Source organism: Folsomia candida, unplaced genomic scaffold (assembly GCF_002217175.1).
Source record: "Folsomia candida strain VU population unplaced genomic scaffold, ASM221717v1 Fcan01_Sc002, whole genome shotgun sequence".
NCBI lineage: Eukaryota > Metazoa > Arthropoda > Collembola > Entomobryomorpha > Isotomidae > Folsomia > Folsomia candida.
The window spans coordinates 16,666,551-16,687,362 of record NW_019091194.1 but is presented as its reverse complement, the minus strand read 5'-3'; the positions used below and the strand labels follow the sequence as shown (position 1 = coordinate 16,687,362).

At 38.5% G+C, this 20,812-nt stretch overlaps 4 protein-coding genes across 6 annotated transcripts in view; 2 read left to right on the top strand and 2 right to left on the bottom strand.

Moving 5' to 3' along the window:
* LOC110843535 overlaps nucleotides 1-11,534 on the bottom strand; it is a 50,918-nt gene extending 39,384 nt beyond the window's left edge. The window contains exons 1-2 of the mRNA XM_035847259.1: nucleotides 8,791-11,534; nucleotides 7,195-7,397 (exon numbers count right to left, since the gene is read on the bottom strand). Of these exons, the coding sequence (XP_035703152.1) occupies nucleotides 7,195-7,397; nucleotides 8,791-9,363 (776 nt within the window). The 5' untranslated portion in view covers nucleotides 9,364-11,534. The remainder of the gene's footprint in view (nucleotides 1-7,194; nucleotides 7,398-8,790) is intronic.
* On the top strand, nucleotides 1,503-4,141 carry LOC118434259. Its single transcript, XM_035847262.1, has 5 exons — nucleotides 1,503-2,370; nucleotides 2,527-2,755; nucleotides 2,853-3,039; nucleotides 3,104-3,600; nucleotides 3,675-4,141. The coding sequence occupies exons 1-5, from the start codon at nucleotides 2,333-2,335 to the stop codon at nucleotides 4,047-4,049; spliced, it is 1,326 nt and encodes a 441-aa protein (XP_035703155.1). The 5' UTR covers nucleotides 1,503-2,332; the 3' UTR covers nucleotides 4,050-4,141.
* A 2,755-nt stretch (nucleotides 11,535-14,289) lies between the features above and the next one.
* LOC110843149 (rab5 GDP/GTP exchange factor) lies at nucleotides 14,290-18,130 on the bottom strand. 2 transcript variants are annotated; one of them, XM_022089086.2, is made up of 11 exons: nucleotides 17,918-18,130; nucleotides 17,763-17,822; nucleotides 17,360-17,685; nucleotides 16,866-17,254; nucleotides 16,622-16,739; nucleotides 16,453-16,542; nucleotides 16,293-16,390; nucleotides 15,949-16,205; nucleotides 15,629-15,865; nucleotides 15,381-15,518; nucleotides 14,290-14,882 (listed from the first exon to the last, which is right to left on the bottom strand). In XM_022089086.2, the coding sequence occupies exons 3-11, from the start codon at nucleotides 17,668-17,670 to the stop codon at nucleotides 14,511-14,513; spliced, it is 2,010 nt and encodes a 669-aa protein (XP_021944778.1). In that variant the 5' UTR covers nucleotides 17,671-17,685; nucleotides 17,763-17,822; nucleotides 17,918-18,130; the 3' UTR covers nucleotides 14,290-14,510. The 2 variants fall into 2 exon arrangements, with proteins under 2 accessions (XP_021944778.1, XP_021944779.1); XM_022089087.2 differs by having other exon boundaries at nucleotides 17,360-17,682.
* A 107-nt stretch (nucleotides 18,131-18,237) lies between these two features.
* On the top strand, nucleotides 18,238-20,575 carry LOC110843120 (breast cancer metastasis-suppressor 1-like protein-A). Of its 2 annotated transcripts, XM_022089050.2 has the most exons (6): nucleotides 18,238-18,385; nucleotides 18,546-18,600; nucleotides 18,679-19,324; nucleotides 19,410-19,500; nucleotides 19,572-19,779; nucleotides 19,869-20,575. In XM_022089050.2, the coding sequence occupies exons 3-6, from the start codon at nucleotides 18,946-18,948 to the stop codon at nucleotides 20,163-20,165; spliced, it is 975 nt and encodes a 324-aa protein (XP_021944742.1). In that variant the 5' UTR covers nucleotides 18,238-18,385; nucleotides 18,546-18,600; nucleotides 18,679-18,945; the 3' UTR covers nucleotides 20,166-20,575. The 2 variants fall into 2 exon arrangements, with proteins under 2 accessions (XP_021944742.1, XP_035703653.1); XM_035847760.1 differs by having other exon boundaries at nucleotides 18,546-19,324.
* The last annotated feature ends 237 nt before the right edge of the window (nucleotides 20,576-20,812 follow it).

The following is a 20,812-nucleotide window of genomic DNA, read 5'->3' as shown; positions in this document are numbered from 1 at the left end:
ACTTGCTACACATTAATGCACACCAACTTTAGAGGTGGAGCTAGAACTATAGTACAAATTGCATAACTCCAAATCTCTGAATATTACTATGATGCATTACTTAATAGGAAATCTTTGGATTAATGTAGAAATGGAGAAAGTTTACGAGTAAATTAAAATGTGTGTTTAATACTAAAGCCGTTCATCTTGCACCTGTGTTCATTTATTTTGTCCACATCGCGCAGTAAAATTGCAGGGGTGCAATTATATATTTCACTATTGTTTGCTTTCTCCTTCTCCCACTGCACAATGCACACCTAGCCACCCACAAATCCCCTCTGCAATAATGACTGAATTAAAAGGCATCAAGACAATTGTGGAATTGCTGTTTAAATTAAAACTGTATTTTTAACCCATTTCAATTGTCATTATGTAAACTTTACTCTGGGGAAGAATTCTTTCTCTGTCTCTCAATGTTTTCTTTGTGCTTTTCTTGCTTAATTCCACTGCATTTCCGGCACCTTCTACCCAACCCGATTTTTTCGTCTTAAATTCCCTTCAAAAAGTGCATCGGGGAGAGTGGGTTGCACTGCATTATTATCGTGAGCTGCATTGCTGGGAAGGGAAGGGTGGAGTGTCATTTAAACCGGAGACATTTAAGGAATATGTAGCAAACCATTCCAAGAACGAAATGAAATGTGCCGCTACATTCATCTCGACTTCTTTTCCTTTCTCTGGATGACAATGCACCGCACCTTTCTGTTCCTTTATTCTTCAGAGATTTTTACGTTGGTAAACCCGGCAGCAGGCACGGAGAGGAAGTTGATGTTAATGTTATTGTAATGCAGAGAAATCTCCGTCGTTGGGGTGCGCCATGCAGCCGAGCACAGGCAACGGCCGTGACGATTTCCTAAAATCTAAATCAGCCTCCCCCAAAAAAAGCAGGAAAATTTGTGAGATGACAACACAATGCGGGCTGTCAATGGAGCATCACAAATCACAGTTCCTTGTTTTCTTAATGGAACTTGTCGATTTACCAAGGATCGAGTGTTCCACCCAGAAACACGACTTCATAATTCAATTAAGAATGGGAATGTCATCCACGTTGTTTTCAAAGCATATTCCAAATCACGGGGAATTCTCGTGACTGTGCGGTGATCGTCGTATGCATGTAAGCATTAACTGTTGACATTTTGCAAAATTCACCATAACTTGGATGGAAGCGGGTCATTAATAACGAGGGCTAAATCAAATTAGGATACCCTACAGTATCCGGAGGAGCAGAATGAACGAGTAGAAGGAAGTGGAAAATTTCTCCCGAAAAAGAAATACGAGATATGTACCCATATCCACAGAGAGAGAGAGAAGAACGGAGCCAAAAATAAGTTGACCGTATAAATTCAGTTTTTCCTTTAGCTCATCCGGAAGCCGTGTATCTGCTTGGCTAACTACGCATTGTATATCCCAAACCTTCACCCGATTCAGTAAGCCAGTGACTTGCTCAAATCTGAATCTGTGTGAAATTGCTTCCAAGAAGTGTACTTCGCAGAACAACTTGCACAGGAAATAAACTTTTTTTCCCTCTGTTCTTCCAGAAAATGAAGTAACTTTATTGCCACGTTTAGTTCACTGGCTACCAAGAGCAGAAGCAGGAGGAGAAGAAGATCGAGAGCAAAAAGTGAATCGTAGGTCAATATTGCCACCATAAACGAACTAAAATTTCCAGAGTCCACCCCAATCATTCACTTTTTTTCTCCTTTCTGTTGATCTTTACCAAGAAATGAGATGAATGAAACGATGTTAGAGGTAAAATGTGGTATGTATAACTTCTGGATGCAGAATTGTGCATAGGTTTGGATTAGCAGTGGTGTGACTAATATAATTCATCTGACGTCTTATGGAAGGTCGTTGGACGAGGTGACGAAATGATTGTTCCATGGTTCACACCATGGGAATGACATCTTGCACCGGTGCAAATATTAACACCGAATTGACCGTTAATTTTTATTTTTTCAATTAGTTGGAGAGAGAAAATTAAGTATTTTAACGTCAGTCAGGAAATAAGAAGAGAACTTCTGAATTTAAAATGAGCGGGCTCAAACTCAATGATTTTTTTTATCCAACACAAAACATGAGACCTCTGAACTGACTCATGCGGCTTGACTGACGCCGTTTCGAGCAAACAAGTTCAGACTTGTTTTGTTGTGGAGTTAGTCGAGTACCGACAAGTGATAAACGTTCAATCATTCTGAGTTTGTTATCCGAAGGATCCAGTCGACAAGAAAAGTGCTCCAGAAAATAAAAATTATTACTCGAAAATCAGATCTCAGAAATATTTGTGTGAATAGCGAATATGGAGTCGGACGCCAACTCAACAAAGTCCATCAAGACGTAAGTAATCCCCTCTCTTCCACCCCTTCCTTTCATATAATTACTTAAACTATTATTAAATCTTGACCGGTCAAGTTAATTTGTAAGCATGTACATTTACACCGTTCAACTATGTTGATTGTAGAATAATTTTCATTTTGCTTTATACATTTTCAGATATGTAGACTTGTCGGACAGTGACGACGAAAACGTGTTTACAGTTTGCAGCCGGAAGAGGAAGGCGCTTCCAATTGTCTCTTCAGATGAGTCAGAGTCAGAAGATGAAGAAGACGATGGTGATGATATTCTGGACCGGTCCAGCCCGGATCCTCAGCCTGAGTCATCCAGCGATATGACCGCGGACTTGGACCTCCCACAAAATTTTCATCTCCGACGATATGGAAGGGTAAATTAGTTATTGTTTTATTCTGTACTTTGTCCAGTATGAATAAATGCAAATAACAATCATTTGAACCGGTTCAATAAATTTGTTTACATTTTAGCTTTCATGGAATCTCCGGGAATTGGAACGTCGTGAGGAGTTAATCGATTGGTTGAAGGAGGTGGAGAAGAATCCATCAGCAGGTATGGCAGCATTTGATCCACGACGTGAGGAGCTTGAGCTTGCAGCAAATTGGAGGCAAGAGGACCGAGAACATAAGGAAGTGTATTTTGATATTCATATAAAAGGTAAGAAAATCGGCTTGATATTTGTACTTTTAATTGAACCAGTTCAACAATTTCGCTTTTCTAGGTTCACGAGTAAAGGGTTACTGGGTACTAAAAGCTGATGGAAAACGAAATGTATTGTCGTCTTATTATGGACTGGTCATGAGAGGTAACGTTTCGCAAACTACAGACAACAAGAATGCCGAATATAGGGATCCGGAACACCCTCTTCATGATGTAATTAAAGACAGTAACCGAACATCTAACGAAGCTAAGCCCCCTATGGACATCATATACGCAGCATCGCTAATTCATCCGGATAACATGGGTGTTGATTTGTGGGAGACTATTAAAACAATTGAATCGGTTCAAGTTGGGAATAAATTCGAAGATTATATTGGGAAGTATAACGGGGATAGAGGTCATTTTTCTATTAGAACTTCGAACTTTTCCCCGAAGGGAAGTAACCAGGAAATTTTCAACCGAACGGTTGATAGCAACGACCCATGTTATTGTATTGAGAAGAAGGTGATCCTATGCGACTCCACCTACACAAAGGAAATTGGGGAAGGATTCCTTATGGTATATATCATTTATTAATTACACTGCTCTCAACGTTAGACCGGTCTAAATAAATATTAATTCTTTAAATCCAGGCATACGGACAGAAATACAACAAAATCCATGGAGTCGAGCGATACATCATAACGGAAACCTCAACCCCACCATCCGATCTGATTAAGAAAGCGCATAAGTATGTCGTCGATGGAGTCCCGATGTTCGAATTCGTGGAAGATGAAGATCTGGACCGGTCCAGCCCACCTCTTTGGGCTACTCTCGACCAAGTGACCACACTCCCATACACCATCTGTAAAAAAGATCTGATAATCCGATACGATCCAAACTTTCCTGATGACAAGCGTCACTACAAAACATTCAAAAACTTTGATCGACTAGTTGAGGAATTTGGGTATCCTCCTGAAGAGTATTTCGTGACCGTTGATGGTTCTCGAGACCACCTCCGATACTAATTTTATAAGATGTGTGCAAGACTTTCAAACCCATCAAATGTTTTTTTTATTTTTTATGAACTATGTTATGCAAATTAAACATTTTTCTGCTCTTAAACTATGATTTTTTGTATAATAGCAATAATAATAGTAATAATGCAAAATATGATAATATAAATATAAAATAAATTATAATATAAAATAATAACCGTTTAACTATCACTTTATTTGGATGGTTTGGTCGCCCTTTTTACTTCTTTCGCTTTCTTGGCATCGGAATCTTTTGGGGTGGCTGTTACATACAAACAGTAAGTCACCACTACCGCTGTCGGGGTTTGGACAGTAATTACCCCTCCACAAGTCAGATGATTTATGAGTCTCAATAAAGAGAGAAAATTTAATAGAGTTTGCTCCATTAATTGCTATCAATTTGGGAAATACCTTTCAACATAGTCCACTCTGTTTGATTCTGCACTTGATTGGCTTTCACATTGACATTGCACTACTTACCAATGTTCAACTGCGACTACTGCACTACGATGCTATGAAAATAAAAGAAAAGTGAGACTGCATGCAACTTATTGAGCCGAGTGTTGGTTTCATAGCAGTAATCCTAATATTCAATTGTGGGGCCTCACTGGGGGATTGCTATTCTTGGGATGAGGAATAGAAAAGTTCAACTTTTCCATCAGAAGTGCAGCCGACTTATGTTTATTGCCAAGGAGGGGAGTCTACCAGCAATCATCGATTGCCCTGCTATTAAGTCGCCATTTATCCAAACGGTCGGACCACTGGGCAGCCCCATTGCATTGGAAGGCGAATGAAGAACCACCACATCTCACAATAACGGAAGACTTTCCAAGATGCAGAACTAATAATTTTTTGTGATTCCAAAATTATCAAGCAAAACATCCCACGAGAGAACTTTTATTATGAACTGAATGAGTAATTTGAGCCCAAGACCACCAACCGAAATCACTAAATTACAAAACAAAACCCAAAGGTGAAAGTTTGACAACATATGCAAATAGGTTTTTGGGAAGGGCAAATTGCTCATAAAGCAGTAGGTGGTCTTTGTACTGTATTTTGACGTGGGCATGCAATTTTGAAAATAAAAGGAATGAACTCGAATTAAAATATAAAAAACAGCAATTTGCATGTCACTTCTCATTTACCACAATAATGATTTCCGTGCCACCGTGAAACCTGAGCCGGGAAAACTTTCTCTTTTTTACCTCTATTTTGAACGGTATTAGAAAAAATAACATGTTCAAATACATTACAAACCATTCCTCAGCACTGAGCAAGCCCTCCATGGCCAAGAGTAAGCAGGTTGGCATTCGAAAAAGGTAGTCACAAAATGTTTTCTGGATGGACGAGAATGTCACTCAATTACGGGGCCGTTTCGGTTTAAACAATGGCAATAATGATAACTCATAATAATTCGTGTACGAATGAACGAGTGGGAAGTTAAATCAAGAGATAAAAGTGTTGAAAAATGGGCTGTAAACACGCCAAAATTCCTCTGGCTAGACACAGACATCCATTATAATTCCTACGCACAACATGCATGCACAAATGCACTTCATTAATACGCACTCTCTTCTGCATACATACGCACATTGCTGATTCCTAAAAAAAGAACTTCTAAACACAATGTACACACGCACAAAAAAATTCTCACGCGTGCCCTCTCCACCAACTTTACAACCTTTATGGTTAAAAGTATCCCATAACAGTCATGTAAATAGGCACGAAACGAACCATAAAAATTGAACACTAAAGATTTGAGATTTCCAGCCCCGGTTTTTGCTTTAATATGGTGTAATGCATGCTATGAAATCCAAATGAGCACTTTACTTAATTTATTGATGGGAAATAAAGGGCGTGTGGGCGGAATTTGCGGTTCATTGCCTACAGTATGTAACAAAAGTATAGCTACGATGACATATTTTTTATCTCGACATGATGCCGTAATATTTCAACTTTGAAACTCCGTACAAAAATGTCAAAACTATCTGCCGACAATTTCCTCGTCGCCGATTTTTAATGTCGCAGATAGGTCAAAGGTCAGGATTATTTTTCTAAAAAAATTTGAGGCGTCGAAAAAAAAACTTCGTGGGTAATTTTTTTTGAACTTTGCAATATTTTTTACTGGATGCGGCATGCGTTTTGAAGAATAATGAGCTTTGGTCGGACTGTGTACGATTTTTTTGGCGCCCACAGGAATTTTTCGCCCAGGACAGGTTGGAGGTCTAAAATCGCCGCCTTGGCGAAAATTAAAAAACTGAAATATACGTTTGCATATCCGGACCCTCTATATGCAAACGTATATTTCAGTTTTTTAATTTTCGCCAAGGCGGCGATTTTAGACCTCCAACCTGTCCTGGGCGAAAAATTCCTGTGGGCGCCAAAAAATCGTACACGGTCCGACCAAAGCTCATTATTCTTCAGAACGCATGCCGCATCGAGTAAAAAATATTGCAAAGTTCAAAAAAAATTATCCACGAAGTTTTTTTTTCGACGCCTCAAATTTTTTTAGAAAAATAATCCTGACCTTTGACCTATCTGCGACATTAAAAATCGGCGACGAGGAAATTGTCGGCAGATAGTTTTGACATTTTTGTACGGAGTTTCAAAGTTGAAATATTACGGCATCGTGTCGAGATAAAAAATATGTCATCGTAGCTATACTTTTGTTACATACTGTATATATTTACTCGCTGTAGGAGAAGTGTGGGTATTGCTGAGAACTTTGGCTGCTTGAAACTAGGTGATGATTTTGGTCGTGTCATCATCGTGGTGTGATTTCAATGTACGAAAGAAATGGATTAGCTCCATTAATTTTATGACAGTTTTACTTTTTTGTGCAAAAGTTTTGGATGCCTGGTTATGTGCAACATCTTCCCTTTCAACGTCCAGGTGCCGCCTATGCTACTTGTCCCGAGTTGTTCTAAATATGCGACATGTTTCGACTTTTAAACTTTTATACATGATCCAAAGTAGTCGTGTTCATGTGGATCGCTAGTTCTCAATATATTTGGGTGTCATATTGTTTGATATTTGATGATGCAGTCTCATGCATGCATTCCACCAGTTCCAATTTGGAAATGCAAGGAGCATCACCTCGTCTCGAATGCGGATGATCAAAATGCAGTGCGCATACCTGTTTTGAGAAAAGACAGCCGTGGCCGTGGCAGTTGTCGTCGTCGTTGCCAATGCATCCGAACTGTGAAGTAATTTGTCCACAAAGTCAACTCCTCCAACTTCCAACACTTGGCTCCTTCGATGATGGTGATGAATTCGAGCTTCTGAAGTGAAGACGAACGGCGTCGGCACTCTTTCACAAGGGAATGACGTGCTCTCCATCTAAATCATTGCACAATACAGAATCCAGCATTAGAGAAATAAGGCTGAGGCGACGATGAGCAATATCTGAGAGAGAAAGTTGGATAACTTTCTCTCGCATGATGCGTGACTTGCTTTCTTCAGTCGCTTTCACCAAAGAAAGCTTTGCTAATCTGACTCTCAGGAAAGCCGGTTGTGGATGCTGGACATGTTGTAATTAAAGGGTGTCAACGGGGGATGAGAGAGTTGAGAGTGGGAATTAGTGAATTTTCTTCTCCTCCTAATTACTTTGACGGCGGCTAATTGCGTAACCAAAATTTGCAATTATTACGAGAAACCCAACAGCTGGATGCATAGTCAGTGCTAAATTAGTCGCAATATCCATGCATCTGGTTATATCTGGCTATTGCATATTGGTGGGTAAGTCTTCTACAGATGAGTGATCTCCATTTCTGTGAGAGGTGTGGGGACTTTGGGTACGTGTTGGCTTGTGTAAGCTGATCATAATCTAATAAGGAGCCGTAGAATAGAACTTTAGCACCCATAAGAAAAGAAAAGTGCATTAACTGGCTTAAGATGGTCATTCAGAACGCACACACTGCGATGGTCAGTCGTTCTCATATGTAGACGTCCAATGCCACTTCGCTGTATGAATGTACCCTTTAGCATCATACGTATTAAAGAAAGTTGCAGCTCTGCAGAATCTATGTGGCAATGAAAACGATGATAATAAAACTCTAGTTGGTTTTTACTGCTTCAGCTCAAACTGCATTCAATTGGTGCATATGGTCTTGCCATCAAAATCATTTGAATTGACGTACAGAGCCAATTGAAGGAGATATAAATTCCTACGGTCAAAAAGTGAGTGAACAGATGCCGCATATCAACAAAATGTGCACATTACATTATGTAACAAAGAATAAATTATAGGCAATAAGGATATAATCAAAAGCTACTTCTGACTTTCTCGTGTCGTACAATTTTCAGTGTCACACTGATGACAGTCAAACTCCGGTATGTACTCAACTACTTATGTTTCCCCAAAATATAAAATTATGAAACCTTCTGCTAATCCAATGTTGAAAGGATAAAGATTTAGTTCGGGTAAATTCATGTAGGTTTGTCTGCATGTGAGAAATTGCGTCTATACGTAACCATGCTCCTCGTTCTTTACATAAGTCAATAAGGAAGGAAGCTTTTGTACTTGCAGTCATTCTGTGTTTGTGCGAAAGGGAGAATAATAGAGAGAGAAAGTCGGATCCGAATAATGCAGTTCTTTATTTCCGTCTCTAGTTTACTCAGCCAGTCGTCGGTTCTGGGGAAGAATCGGTTGCAACTCCCCCAGGAAATTGATGAAATGTCATGAAAAATTATACTGCATGAAGAAGTAATAAAATGACAAGAAGGGAAATACCGGAAATATCCGCGGTTTGATGCAGTAGTTCCGGACATTCTCTTCCAGAAATCTTGTAGCCAATTCTGCTACTGACAAAGAAGAAATCCGTGGCCGAGATAAAGATTGAGACGATGACGACGACGACAACAGCAACGATGATGGTGGAAGAAGTTGAAGGCTTTTGTTGAGACTCGACGGATTGGAGACCATTATTGAGGGTGACGACTGCTGCTGCTGCTGCGGATTCTGAACTTGGTAAGACTGGCAAAAGTGGTGCTGTTGCTCTTGTTGAATTCGTTGCTGCTGCCCGTGAATTCTTTTATAAATTGCAGTTTTATTTTTATTATTCGCCGTTGTTTGAGCTGTTGTGTGTGTGTTGAGTGATATGTCCGACGACATTTGGGATGGAGAACCACTTCTGTCCAGATATGAGGGCAATGAAGAAGGCTTAAGTCGTCGGAAACCCAAGCCATTGAGAGGAGAAAGTTCCTGCTGCTGTTGCTTTCTTATCGAGATTGGGCCGGTGGGGATTCGAGATCTTGGTGGAATTGGTGGACGCGTTTTCAAGTTTATTATGATTTCACTGCCCATTTTTTTTTTATATTTTTACAAAGTAATTCCTATTGATACAAACTGTTATAATGTCCACAGGGAAATAATTAGGTCACGATCCAATGTTCACTGTAATTTAACTTATTTTTAAGCTAGCATAGGAAAGAATCGTACTCTTCAGTTTGGTGAAACCTAGGAAAGAACACGTCCGACCAATTAGTTTTTACAGCATTTCTGCTCATTTACCCGAAACGACAACACGTCCTTCTTACTTTCTCAGGAGAGGAGAAGAATAAAATAACACAATAACAATACTTATTCCAGGACTCTGGAAATGTTTGTAGTAAAATTCATCTAGAACAAATAACCATAACTCACACTGGTAACGAGAGGGGAAAAGGGCGATTCTTTAATTCTTGTACACAGTTTTGCAGAGTTGTGACATTCGTCTCAACGTTTGAGCGTACACCTGTCAAACTTACGTTTACACCGAAGCAGAAAGTGAAGTAACACGGATGATGAGTTGCTGTGAGGGTCGTAAGTATTATTACCAACACTCGAATATTTTTAGTTAGTTATAGTTCACCTCATTAATTTTCACTGCTCCAAGCCGGACACTTATCTACTTGTGTGTATGTAAATATGTATGTAGACTGATACCCACACCACTACTCTCCTACTTTTAGAATGAAATGTTGCTTCATGTCAGAACATTTAAAAGTCCAAAAGTGACAACTCTGTTGCCATTATGTTTGCACTCAATGAATGTCTTTAATGTTTCCACATTTGGTCAAGAGCATTTACAGAAGCAGCAGGACTTGGTTTTCTCTACGACCGTTCACAGCCTTTCACAGAATGATGACTAAAGTTAAGCCTCCAAAAATTATCTTGACTCCCTACTGCCAGCCCGGCCGTTATATCTTCGTGGGGATTGCAGAATAAATAAGTACAGAAAATGCATCAGAATTAGAATTAGGGAACAAGTGCATAAAAGATGTATTGAAATGGACGCATAAAACCACGAGGGTGAGCCGGTTGGGCGATCTCTGATCCATAATATTTACAATGAATCTCCTCACAGGGAGATTGCATTACACATTTACGTTTCGTCCCTTCCCTGTAAATGATAAGTTTCAATAACATAAACACGACATGATCATCATAAGGATGTCCCTACATACATATATCGAGGAATACGTATTATTTGACTTTCGAGCTAATCTCATCCTCGTACAAAAAGGCCAATCGATCCACACACTTGTGAAGAAGAAAGAGTACGAGATGACATGAAATCATAAAATGTGCATTTAAACTGAAAGGCCCTTTTCTTGCAGGGTTTCGTATGTTGTTCCCCTCAGGGGTTGCATACATTGGTCGGCAGTTTATATTACACAAGAGGGACTCCCCACACATTTGGGATTGCTTTGCTGATGAGAAGAGACCAATGCAACGATGTGATGAGATGAACCGAATGGATTTCCTTGTTTAGAAAGTCAACCCGACTTCATAAACTGCTCAGAATTCATGGAAATAAATGTTGCATGATCGAAGCAGCCGTATTATATTTAGAAATGAATGGAATTAAACCCTCGTGATTGCCCTTTATTTATGTCGTTTCACAGCTTCACTCAGTTCACTCCGTACTGAAGCTGCACAACGGAAGGGGTGAAAACTTATCAAAATCCACATGCTGGATAAAATATGTCACGTATTTCTGTGCAATGCATTCGATTTTACGGGGGCAAATAAGAATATTAGTTTAAAGTTTGAACTTTAGACACAGCTAATTTGAGCAGGATTGCAATATTACAGTTTATGCTATTAAGTTTTTGTATGTGTGTATCTGGCCAATTACAATTTTAATTGTGTACCCTTCCTCACAGCTGAATAAATTGTAACGAATCAAATTACGCTCACGAATGAATGAATGCACAAATTGTCCCTTGCTTCTTTTGACAAAGGGACCGGGATTAGGAATTTGTGCGATGAGTTGTCCCTTCCTTTATCTGAAGATGATCTCATTCCTGGGATTATATGCAACTAATCGGTATATCCTTCCGTCAGTTCTTTACATCTCTACATCGCAGAGGTCTGCAGGACGAACATATTTAATATTTTGTACACTTTGCGACTTTGCCCATGCTTCCAGTGAGGAAATAAATGAATCTGTGAATCTATGAATCTAGATGAAACGCAATGACAAATGGCCAGTCAAACTCCAACTGTCGCCCTATTCTCATGTCGCTCCCGTCCCTACAATGCACTTGCTGCGCTTGGTCGTGTAATATTTTAATGGTTTTTGCATACAAAATCACACACATCCACCACTACGAACCACCCCAACGGACCTTTCACTGCACCAACACACACACCATCGTTCCCATTTCTTGGATGGCTATGATTACGCTTCGGCACTGCAGGAAAGTTTGTTTGGTTGGGTGTAAACTGTAGCAGCCTCTGGCTCAGTAAATTGTTATGCTAATAAATCATAATGTTTTCTTTTGCATTTGCTGCACCAACTTGAACTCTACCTAACAACTTCTGGTGTTGATGCATTTGGGGGATTGCAGACGAGGACGAGGACGAGAATTAACCTCTCCACTTTTCAAACTGCTCCTTGTGCGACTTGAAAAGTTCTGATCTCGACAGAGCCTCCGGATCATGTAAAAGTGCATATGCACCAAAGTGGGGAAGCCCTGCTGAAGGTGAAGTTGAGACAGATTTATTTGTCAAGATTTAATAATTTTCACGAATTTATTAAACACGAGAACCTTTATTCAGCTTATCGTCCATAATAACGGGAACATATTATATTTGCACTACTAAAGATAGAAAGGTGCACGTCGGCCACAAACAAATCCTAATGTTGAAACCACGGTGTTGATCTGAAACGTATAGCAGAATGTGTACAATATTGTAATTACATTGTAGGACAAAAGTCATTATGTCACGACACTTCCGTCCCAAACCGCACTGAATGGAATCGTGTAAAAGTCACCCATTGTGTTCATTGGATTTGTTTAATGTTATTTATGCACATACACGAGAGCAAAGAGGTATTTGCCAAGATCTTGCACATTAACTTTCTCGGCTGCATAGCCAAATATACAGATCTGCGGATACACAAAATCTCACTCGAGGAATTTCTTACTACTTGTGTACATCATTAAATTATATTCAAAAGAAATGAAACACACATATATCCAGCATTTGCACACTGTTTTTATACACAAAGAATTTAGATTAAATGGTTCGGGATCAAAAAATAACTGCTGAATGATTGCAACATGCTTGCAGACCCAGAAGAAGAAGAAATAACTATGATTTAGATTTACTCTTTGGAAATTATGAATGCTTATTAGTGAAGGCGTCAAGCGAAACTGAAACTGGAAGGGAGCCCATGCATTCAGGAAACACAGACTTTGGGAAGATTTATGTGCGTACCTTTTGCTATTTGCTTATTGACTTTTTGACTTTATTTCTTTTAGGCCTGAACTTGTTCATCATGTTTGACTCATCTCCAGCGTTTAGTTGGAGGAAGCGTTTTTTCGAGATTGAGCCTCTTTCTTCCAGATACCACATGTCCATGCCTGTCTGATCCCTGTTGTAGCAAAATGTCGTGCACAAGCTTCTTAAAACTATGCAATGCATAGTGTGCATGCATGTGCGTAGATGTATGTGTGTGTGTAATTGAGTCTGTGTGTGTGCTTCTGCTAATATCAGAGAGAGAGTTAAGACTGGAAGAAGTAAGAAGAATCATAAAATTAGGAGGAAACCGGAAGATTCTTTTCTTCGTTTGTTTTAAAGGAAGATTTGTTACGGGGCTGGGGACGCAGTCTTAAATAACTGGCAGAGCTATTAGTCGCAATAACAATTTATGGGGAGAACAATGCTGCATGACATTCGGAAGACAAATGCATGAGAAATGATATTCTCTTCGGGAGAGAGACGACTCGAGACGTACTTGGGTTTCAAAATGTGTAACCTGAGAACTTGGTGTGCAATTTACTCCAGCCATGTTTCAACCCATTATGTCTTATGGGTGTCATTCCCATATTTGTAAACTTGACCTACCCTCAAAGTTTTAACGATTTTGTAATTCTTCTTAAGTTACCAAATGAGTAACAAGGTCGTCAGTTGTTAATAACGGTGTACACGTTTCACACAGTTTGCACGTCTACAAGTTTACCACTCCTCTGTTGAAATGAGAAGACAACAACGATACCAATTTAATATACTGATTCAGAGAAGGAGCACATTGCAGTTATAAAGTTGGGATGAGACTGTTGCAACTATTTTGAGATTATGATGATGATGAGGTGCCAAAGGTGCTGAAAGTGTTCACACTCGAGCTCTGTCTTCGGTACAGTTTTTTTAGAACTTGGGGCTTGGTTGCATATAAAATTACTTCTTATTTGTTCCTGTGTATGAAATGTTCCATTAGCCATGATGTGTACAACTTAATACGCAAGATTTAGTAGTACAAATGCAAGCAAAGAGTTTGTAAAGTCAACCCTTAAAAAAAGTTGTAAAAAATTAAAGATTTTAGTACAAATCGGTATTAAAATTGAAGGTGTGTCAATTCTAAATGTCATAAATTAAACATCGCTTAGATATTCGCTGGATATCGACCCATTGCAGTGGTGCAGGAAAAAAGATAGTTAGAAAGGAGATGCACATGTGTGAAGGATTCAAAAATTAACGGAACGCTGTCTCCACTTAATTACGACTCCGTTTTGCTCTTTATTAGTAAATAAAAAACATTTGTAATGGAACTGAATGATTCAGTCTGAATCAGACTTGTTTTGTATTGAGTGAACTGCATTAAAGTTGGTCGAACGTAAAATCTCGTGATCACACTTGAATAATTTTGCACATATGTACGAGCTTATAATAAACTTATCCTCCAGTTCTCCATGATATTGCAAAAAACTTTCAGATTTATGATGCAGAAAAGAAGAATAGTTTTTCAATAATCAATGTACTTAGGTTTTTATTGGTCATCAAATTATTCTAAAATAGTTGTTTTGAAGGTTTTTATACTATTGCACAAAATCCGCACGGAATAAAATACATTAAGCACGAGGCTAATGGTTTTACATATGCAAAAGTGTCAGGAAGACAACCAAAACGAGAGTATTACTTAATGAGGCAAAGCACATGGCTAGGGATACAAGATTGATTGGCTATTCCGATGATTTTTCAGCCTCGCTTTCCACTTTCTTTTCATTGTAAAAAGTCTCTTCTTCCGACCCTGACTTTTCTTCCGCAGAAAGAAATTCGTCAGTCAATGACATTTGACTAGAAAGTACTTGATCCGCCCCCCTTATATCACGACTCTCTTCTTGTTCCAATGCCACAGGGATTTCTATTTCACTCTTTTGAGATGCTGATTGGATTTCAGTCGCGGTAATGTCTTGATTGGAGTTTGAACAGTTATCTTCACTGTTTGGCCGGTCGCTGGAAGATCGTAATTCTGTGGTGGTGGAGGTGGGTGTGACGGGTGGAGGTTCCTTATTAGGTTCCAAATTGACATCTTTGACCAATTTACTTATAACCTGAAATGGTTGAATTATATGAAATGCATGCATGTATACAAAATTGGGATGATGCTATCGCATTCATTTCTACATCATCATTAGCATGGTAAATGAGCCATGATTAAGAAAGTTTGTTCGTGAAGTGAACTCACTCAAATCTACCCATAAAGTAGGATAGAATATGCACAAAGTGCATCAAAGACTTAGGAGGAGGAGGGGGTGAACTATTCTTATGTAATCCACTCTAGCTGCAAACTCAGAATGAGTAGAAAATGATAATACATGGCAATGTATATGCAATCGAGACGAGTTTGTGGACCGGATAGAGTTTTAGAAGTCGGGGCTTAAATTGAGAAAGTACATGCAGGAAGAAAGTGCAAGCAAGGCTAGTAGATTTAGGGATAGACTGATACAAGGGACAGGAAACGGGAAAACCGTCTTTCTTAATTGTTGTTGCAATCTTTAATTTAAGCATAAGCAATATCCTTTGTTAATTTACACAGTCGATAAACTTACTACAGGCTGTAGTGGTGCCGGGAGAGAAGGTTGGCTCGAGCAGACGTCTTCATCATCAATATTTGTTGGGACCTTTCTCAGCTTAAACGTTAATGGAGTCCTCTTCAAAATCACATTCACTTGCTTCGAAACCCATTCCTAAACCAGATTACATCCAAACATTAAATCTCACGAACTGCATGGATGGATTAATAAGTTTCTAATCTAGATAAACTTTATTAAACTCGCAGTTTATATACATTGTCTACCTGTTTTTGTTGCATATTTTTTCGTAGGACATCCACATTTCGTATAAAGTCGTCATGCCGGGATTTCATTTCAATTAAATCATTCGACATTTCCTCCATTGAATGCAGAGATTCAGAAAAATAGTTATCCCAACTCTCAGAGGGGATAGTTCTTCCACTAACATAGTCTTCAAATTCTTCTTCTGTCATTGATAGAGATTCTCCCTTCATGTTTTGAATGAAGGAGACAACACAACACTGTAACAAAAACAACACATAGAATTATTTACTTTCGAAAGTCGAGGTCAAAGACACGTAAAATAGAAATATGAAGTTCCAACCAAATTTGTAAAGAAGTAGCCTGATTCACCACTCATTAAACGAGAAGCATTGCAGAACCGAGTAATAAAGTTGATATTACTCTGCAGCCGGGTAGGATTTGCTTTAATCACAATATAAATGAGGGTTGGAAGAAAGTCATCAGCAGAAGTTGGAGCTTGTTTGGACATCCCTAGCGCTTCCAATATGCGGTGACTACACTGCGTTATACACAGCAACTTTTCTTGCGGTGGCTTCACAGAATCCATTCCAATGATAGCTAATAATTACAACCAAAAATTAAATAATAGCTTAAACAGCTCCATAGGAGGGCACAAATTAAAGTTAATGAAAATATGTAATGTACCATTTATAGACTGAAAGACGTAATCGCGAACTTGCTGGTCTCGCTCATTGAGTATAACATCTAAATGTTTGCAGGTGATCCAATTTAAACTTCGAATTCTAAAAAATATACATAGTCATAAAAATATTGTCATTAAGTATTATTTTCAATGGTCATTAACCTATTTTGCAACAGCAAATCCTTATCTTCGTCATCCGTCGTGGTATTTATTGGACTAAAAAGCTCTTTATATAGACTAATTGTGAGGTACCTAATGGAAAATATACACAAAATATATTACGTGGCTAATTTTAACAGCCAAAAGTAGACAGCAATGATCAATGACTCACTTTTCGATTAGGTCCATTAAAAGTTCTTTGTCATCCGCCGTCATACTTTGATAACAAGGAACCATGTCCACTTTCCCTTTGAAATTCCGGTAAAAGTCTTGAGCAATGTCTGAGATCTCTTGATATATGAACACAAATTGATTATAAAATTAAACTCAATTATTTTGCCTTCTGCAATTCAACAGAAGATCTCTAGTCCGACATTATTTTATTTCTCATAATATGTTCGTATTTTTATTGTTACCTTCAACGGCCATGTTGCTTGTCCTGCAAGCCCGTGTCAACTCTGCTTCACATTGTTTAACCTTTACGACAACATCGTGAACAATTTGCTTGGGAAACTGAAGGAGAAACGTGTTTATCTCATTTCGAATTTGTTCCTTCTCCGTGTCTTGCGGTCTCTGGGGAGACATTTTAGGTGAACTGGACCCCAAATGGTTGGGTGTAGAGGATGCAGAACTAGGCCGCTCTTTACTGCTAGTCGCCTTTAAATCTGGAGACTTTGACGGAGATGGGGTCGGACTTTTTCGAAATACTGAACGAAATGATTTTGATTTGTGACCAGCCTGATGCCTTTTTTTCTCTTCAAACTTTGCAAAACCAGACAATGGCGAGGAAAGACTGTCAAATGATCTAAAGCAAACAAAGAATCCGGTTTTTATCCATTTCAGTTTATATTTATAATTATTTTAGATATTAAACTACAGAGAGAAACATGAAGACAATCAAGATTCTTACAATTTTGCAGCTTTTGGAATGGTAGCAAATCCTGATGAGATAGCAGACCTTCCAAATATATTAAATGAATCATTATCACGTGGAGACTCGGCATATTGCTGTTGGCGAAGTTGTTGTTGTTGCTTGTACAATTTGTAGCAAACGGAACAATAGCCTTCTTGAACTTCGTTTCCATAATGTCCACAATTGTTCTTACACATTAGATCTTGAGCACTGATTTTCAGTTTAGAACCTCGAGAGTGAGATATTGAGGATGCGGCCTGGTTATTGTACGGACCACCTCGTCCTCCATGCCCGTACTGGGAATTCATTGCTTGCTAGTTCTGCTAGTATATTAATAGTTTGAAATTATACGAGAGAATTATAGAATAGTTAATACTTATCCAAAACTCAAGAAGGTTACCTTAAACCTCTCAAAACATGCCCACCACCCTATGGCAAATTACAGATTGCACTCGACTGTCTGCACATACAAAAATACAAATTTTAAAATAAATTTTTACAATTTCTACAACCGGTTAAAGATGAAGAACATGGATAAAACTCATCCTTTCTTACCTTTCACCTTTGTCTATCACGATCTGGCTCTTTTACGAGGTCGAGAGAGTAGCAGTAGAGAGTAGCTTTCCCAGAAAAAGTGGTCAAAATCAAAGGATGATTCGATTAAAAAATGGTGAATAATTCCTCTGTCACAAAATGATTGATAAATGTGATGACTGATCAGACCGATGCGAATAAATAATCCACTTTGCTGGGTGTGCAGCTGATTGCGTTCGTGTTATTGGTGGGCGGGGGCAAATTGAGAACTCTGACCTCACTGAATGATGCGCTGTCGTTTGTTATTGCACAGTCGGCACGTAAAAGAGCAAAGGAAATGTGAGGGAAAGCTTCTTTTACTTACGCTATTTCTATCTGGCTACTTGCTACCCCACCGCAATACGACAGCAGACGTTACAAGAGACCATCTACTATTTTTTCCTTTTGTCTTCGCCCCCCTCCCGACAATTTGCTGACTAAGGAATTTTGGTAAGTTCCGCTCTGACAGCTGTTTGATTCTGACTTTAATGTAAGAAAATGTTTTGATCTGTCGGTGATTGTGTGTGATCAATCAAAACTGTTCAGTATTTAAAGAGCACAGTTTCTAGTTTTTTTGATAATTTTTTTTCTAATGATGATACCCTTTCAGATGATGACTGTTGTTGACCAATGAATTGTGACTTTGTTTATCGATATTTGTTGTGGTGAGTTGTGAATGTGATGATTTAATAATGTTCGGCCTTGGCGATTTACTTATTGATGGTCGGTTGGATTTTTGATAGGAGCCTGGACATAAAATTGTTCGCCGCCCGATGGACTGATTTCATTTACTTGTGTTCATTGATTTCAGTTCAGGAGAAAGTGACGAAGATAATGTTTAATATTATGACTTCAAGGAGAGTGAAATATAAAGTACTGACTAAATTAAAAGTGTGACATTAATTGTCTTCTAAAATAATAATAATCAATATAAATTCACCACTCGACAGTGACAATTAATTAATAGTAATTTGTAATCAAGTGTAGTAATTATATACATATAACTCAACATGGCGTCCACAAGGTCACAGTCGACGCGGAGTACGAGAAGCAGTAAACCTTTAACAACCCCGACAGAAACGTCCATGGAAGTTGACGAAGTCGTCAGCGGCCTTCAACAGTTGGCGAGAGGAGCCACAGATTTTAGCAAATCCTCACCGACGGATCATCAAAATAATAAATTAAAAGAAACCAAGGGAGGAGATAGCGGGACAACGCCAGGAGACAGTAGTGCCACAACGACAACGACGGCCGACTGTTCTTTCCCAAATAATTTACTCGACGCGGCGGCCAGTTCGACAGCAATGGAGACAGACCCCACTGTAGAGTCCTCCTCTGACTCGAGCAGTTCTGACTCTAGTGATTCCTCTGACTCTGAAGATACCTCAGGTATTAATTTCTGTAAATTTGTATCCTAGTTTGAGTTTTTGTACCGTAAGAGTCTAATGGTATTAAATCGGATATTTATTTCCAGAAACTGATGAGGAAACTGCAGCAAAAAACAAATTGCAAGACCAAGATGATCTTCAAATTCTAGAAAAGATGTTTTTATACACCAGAGAACAGTAAGATATGAGGACTTATTTTGCATTCATGTAGCGACGTAATTTAATCGTATGTTTATTGTGCTGTACAGGTCCTATGACGAAAAGATGCGTGCTGTCAATACAAAACTAGAAGAAGTTCACTCGGGTAGGGCCCAGGAATATTTGAGACCGTTGGAGCAACTTCAGAAAAACATGATGGTGAAAATAGAAATAGCGTCCCAACGGAGAAGGTATCGGATTAGTAATGTTAAACATAAATCCGAATCTGAGAAATTAGCTGCACCTCAGAATTTAGAAGTAAGTTACTCAATTTAATCTAATCATATTCAGTCATAAAAATTTGGATTTTACGGGTAAAAATTATTTACATGATTTTTTTATTGCAGAGTGACACCCAGCTACTTTATGATAACATTAAATTAGATTTAGAAGATAATATGCGTAGATTAGAAGAGGATCGTCATAATGATTTCTCATCTGATTTCTGGTATGAGGGAATACTAAAAAAGAAGAATAAAAAATCTATAGACCTTTTTGGGGAGAGGAAGAAAAAGCCCTGCAATGTCAACGGTCCATATATCGTGTACATGCTAAGTGACGTAGATATTATGGAAGATTGGAGCGTAATTAAAAAGATCCTTGCAGCTCCCAAGAGAAAATGCATTGATCCTCTTGTTTTTTAACAAAATGATTGATTACTTTGTAGTTAGTGCGTCGTGTATTTAAATATATCATTTTATATTACATATTAAGACTTGTGACAAACAAATTTAGTTTATAAGGTTGTAATTTTTAGGATATAATTTTGAACTTATTCTTGTAATATCACTCAAAAGATCATGCTTCCTGTGTACCACACAATACATTGAAATTAAATTGTGTATCTGAAAAACTGTACATGCATGTAACTGTGTCACCACACATTCATTATTCCTAACTTTTCAGTTTTAGAATGCAATGCCTTTATTTCTGAACTAATGAGTTTCTAACTCTTTCAGTTCAGTCATTATAATATCCCGATTCGACAACTTTCCGTGTAACTTTCAGTGAACTTAATTAGAGTGCTAAATAAAGATAAGACTACGTGATGGGAGACAGTGGAGCAGAGTACGCATTCTATAGCATTTTTGATTTCACAATAGCTGAGCGTAATGCGAAGTAGAGAATCGAGTTTGTTTAATTGGAAAAACATTTTTTCTCTGCAACACTATGCAATCGTTTGTCTTTCTACAATAATGACCTTGCGGTCCGTATTATTAAACCTATGCATGTGTATTACTAGGTGGTTATGCTAATACGTATAGATAGACATCCAGCAGATGTACGGGTG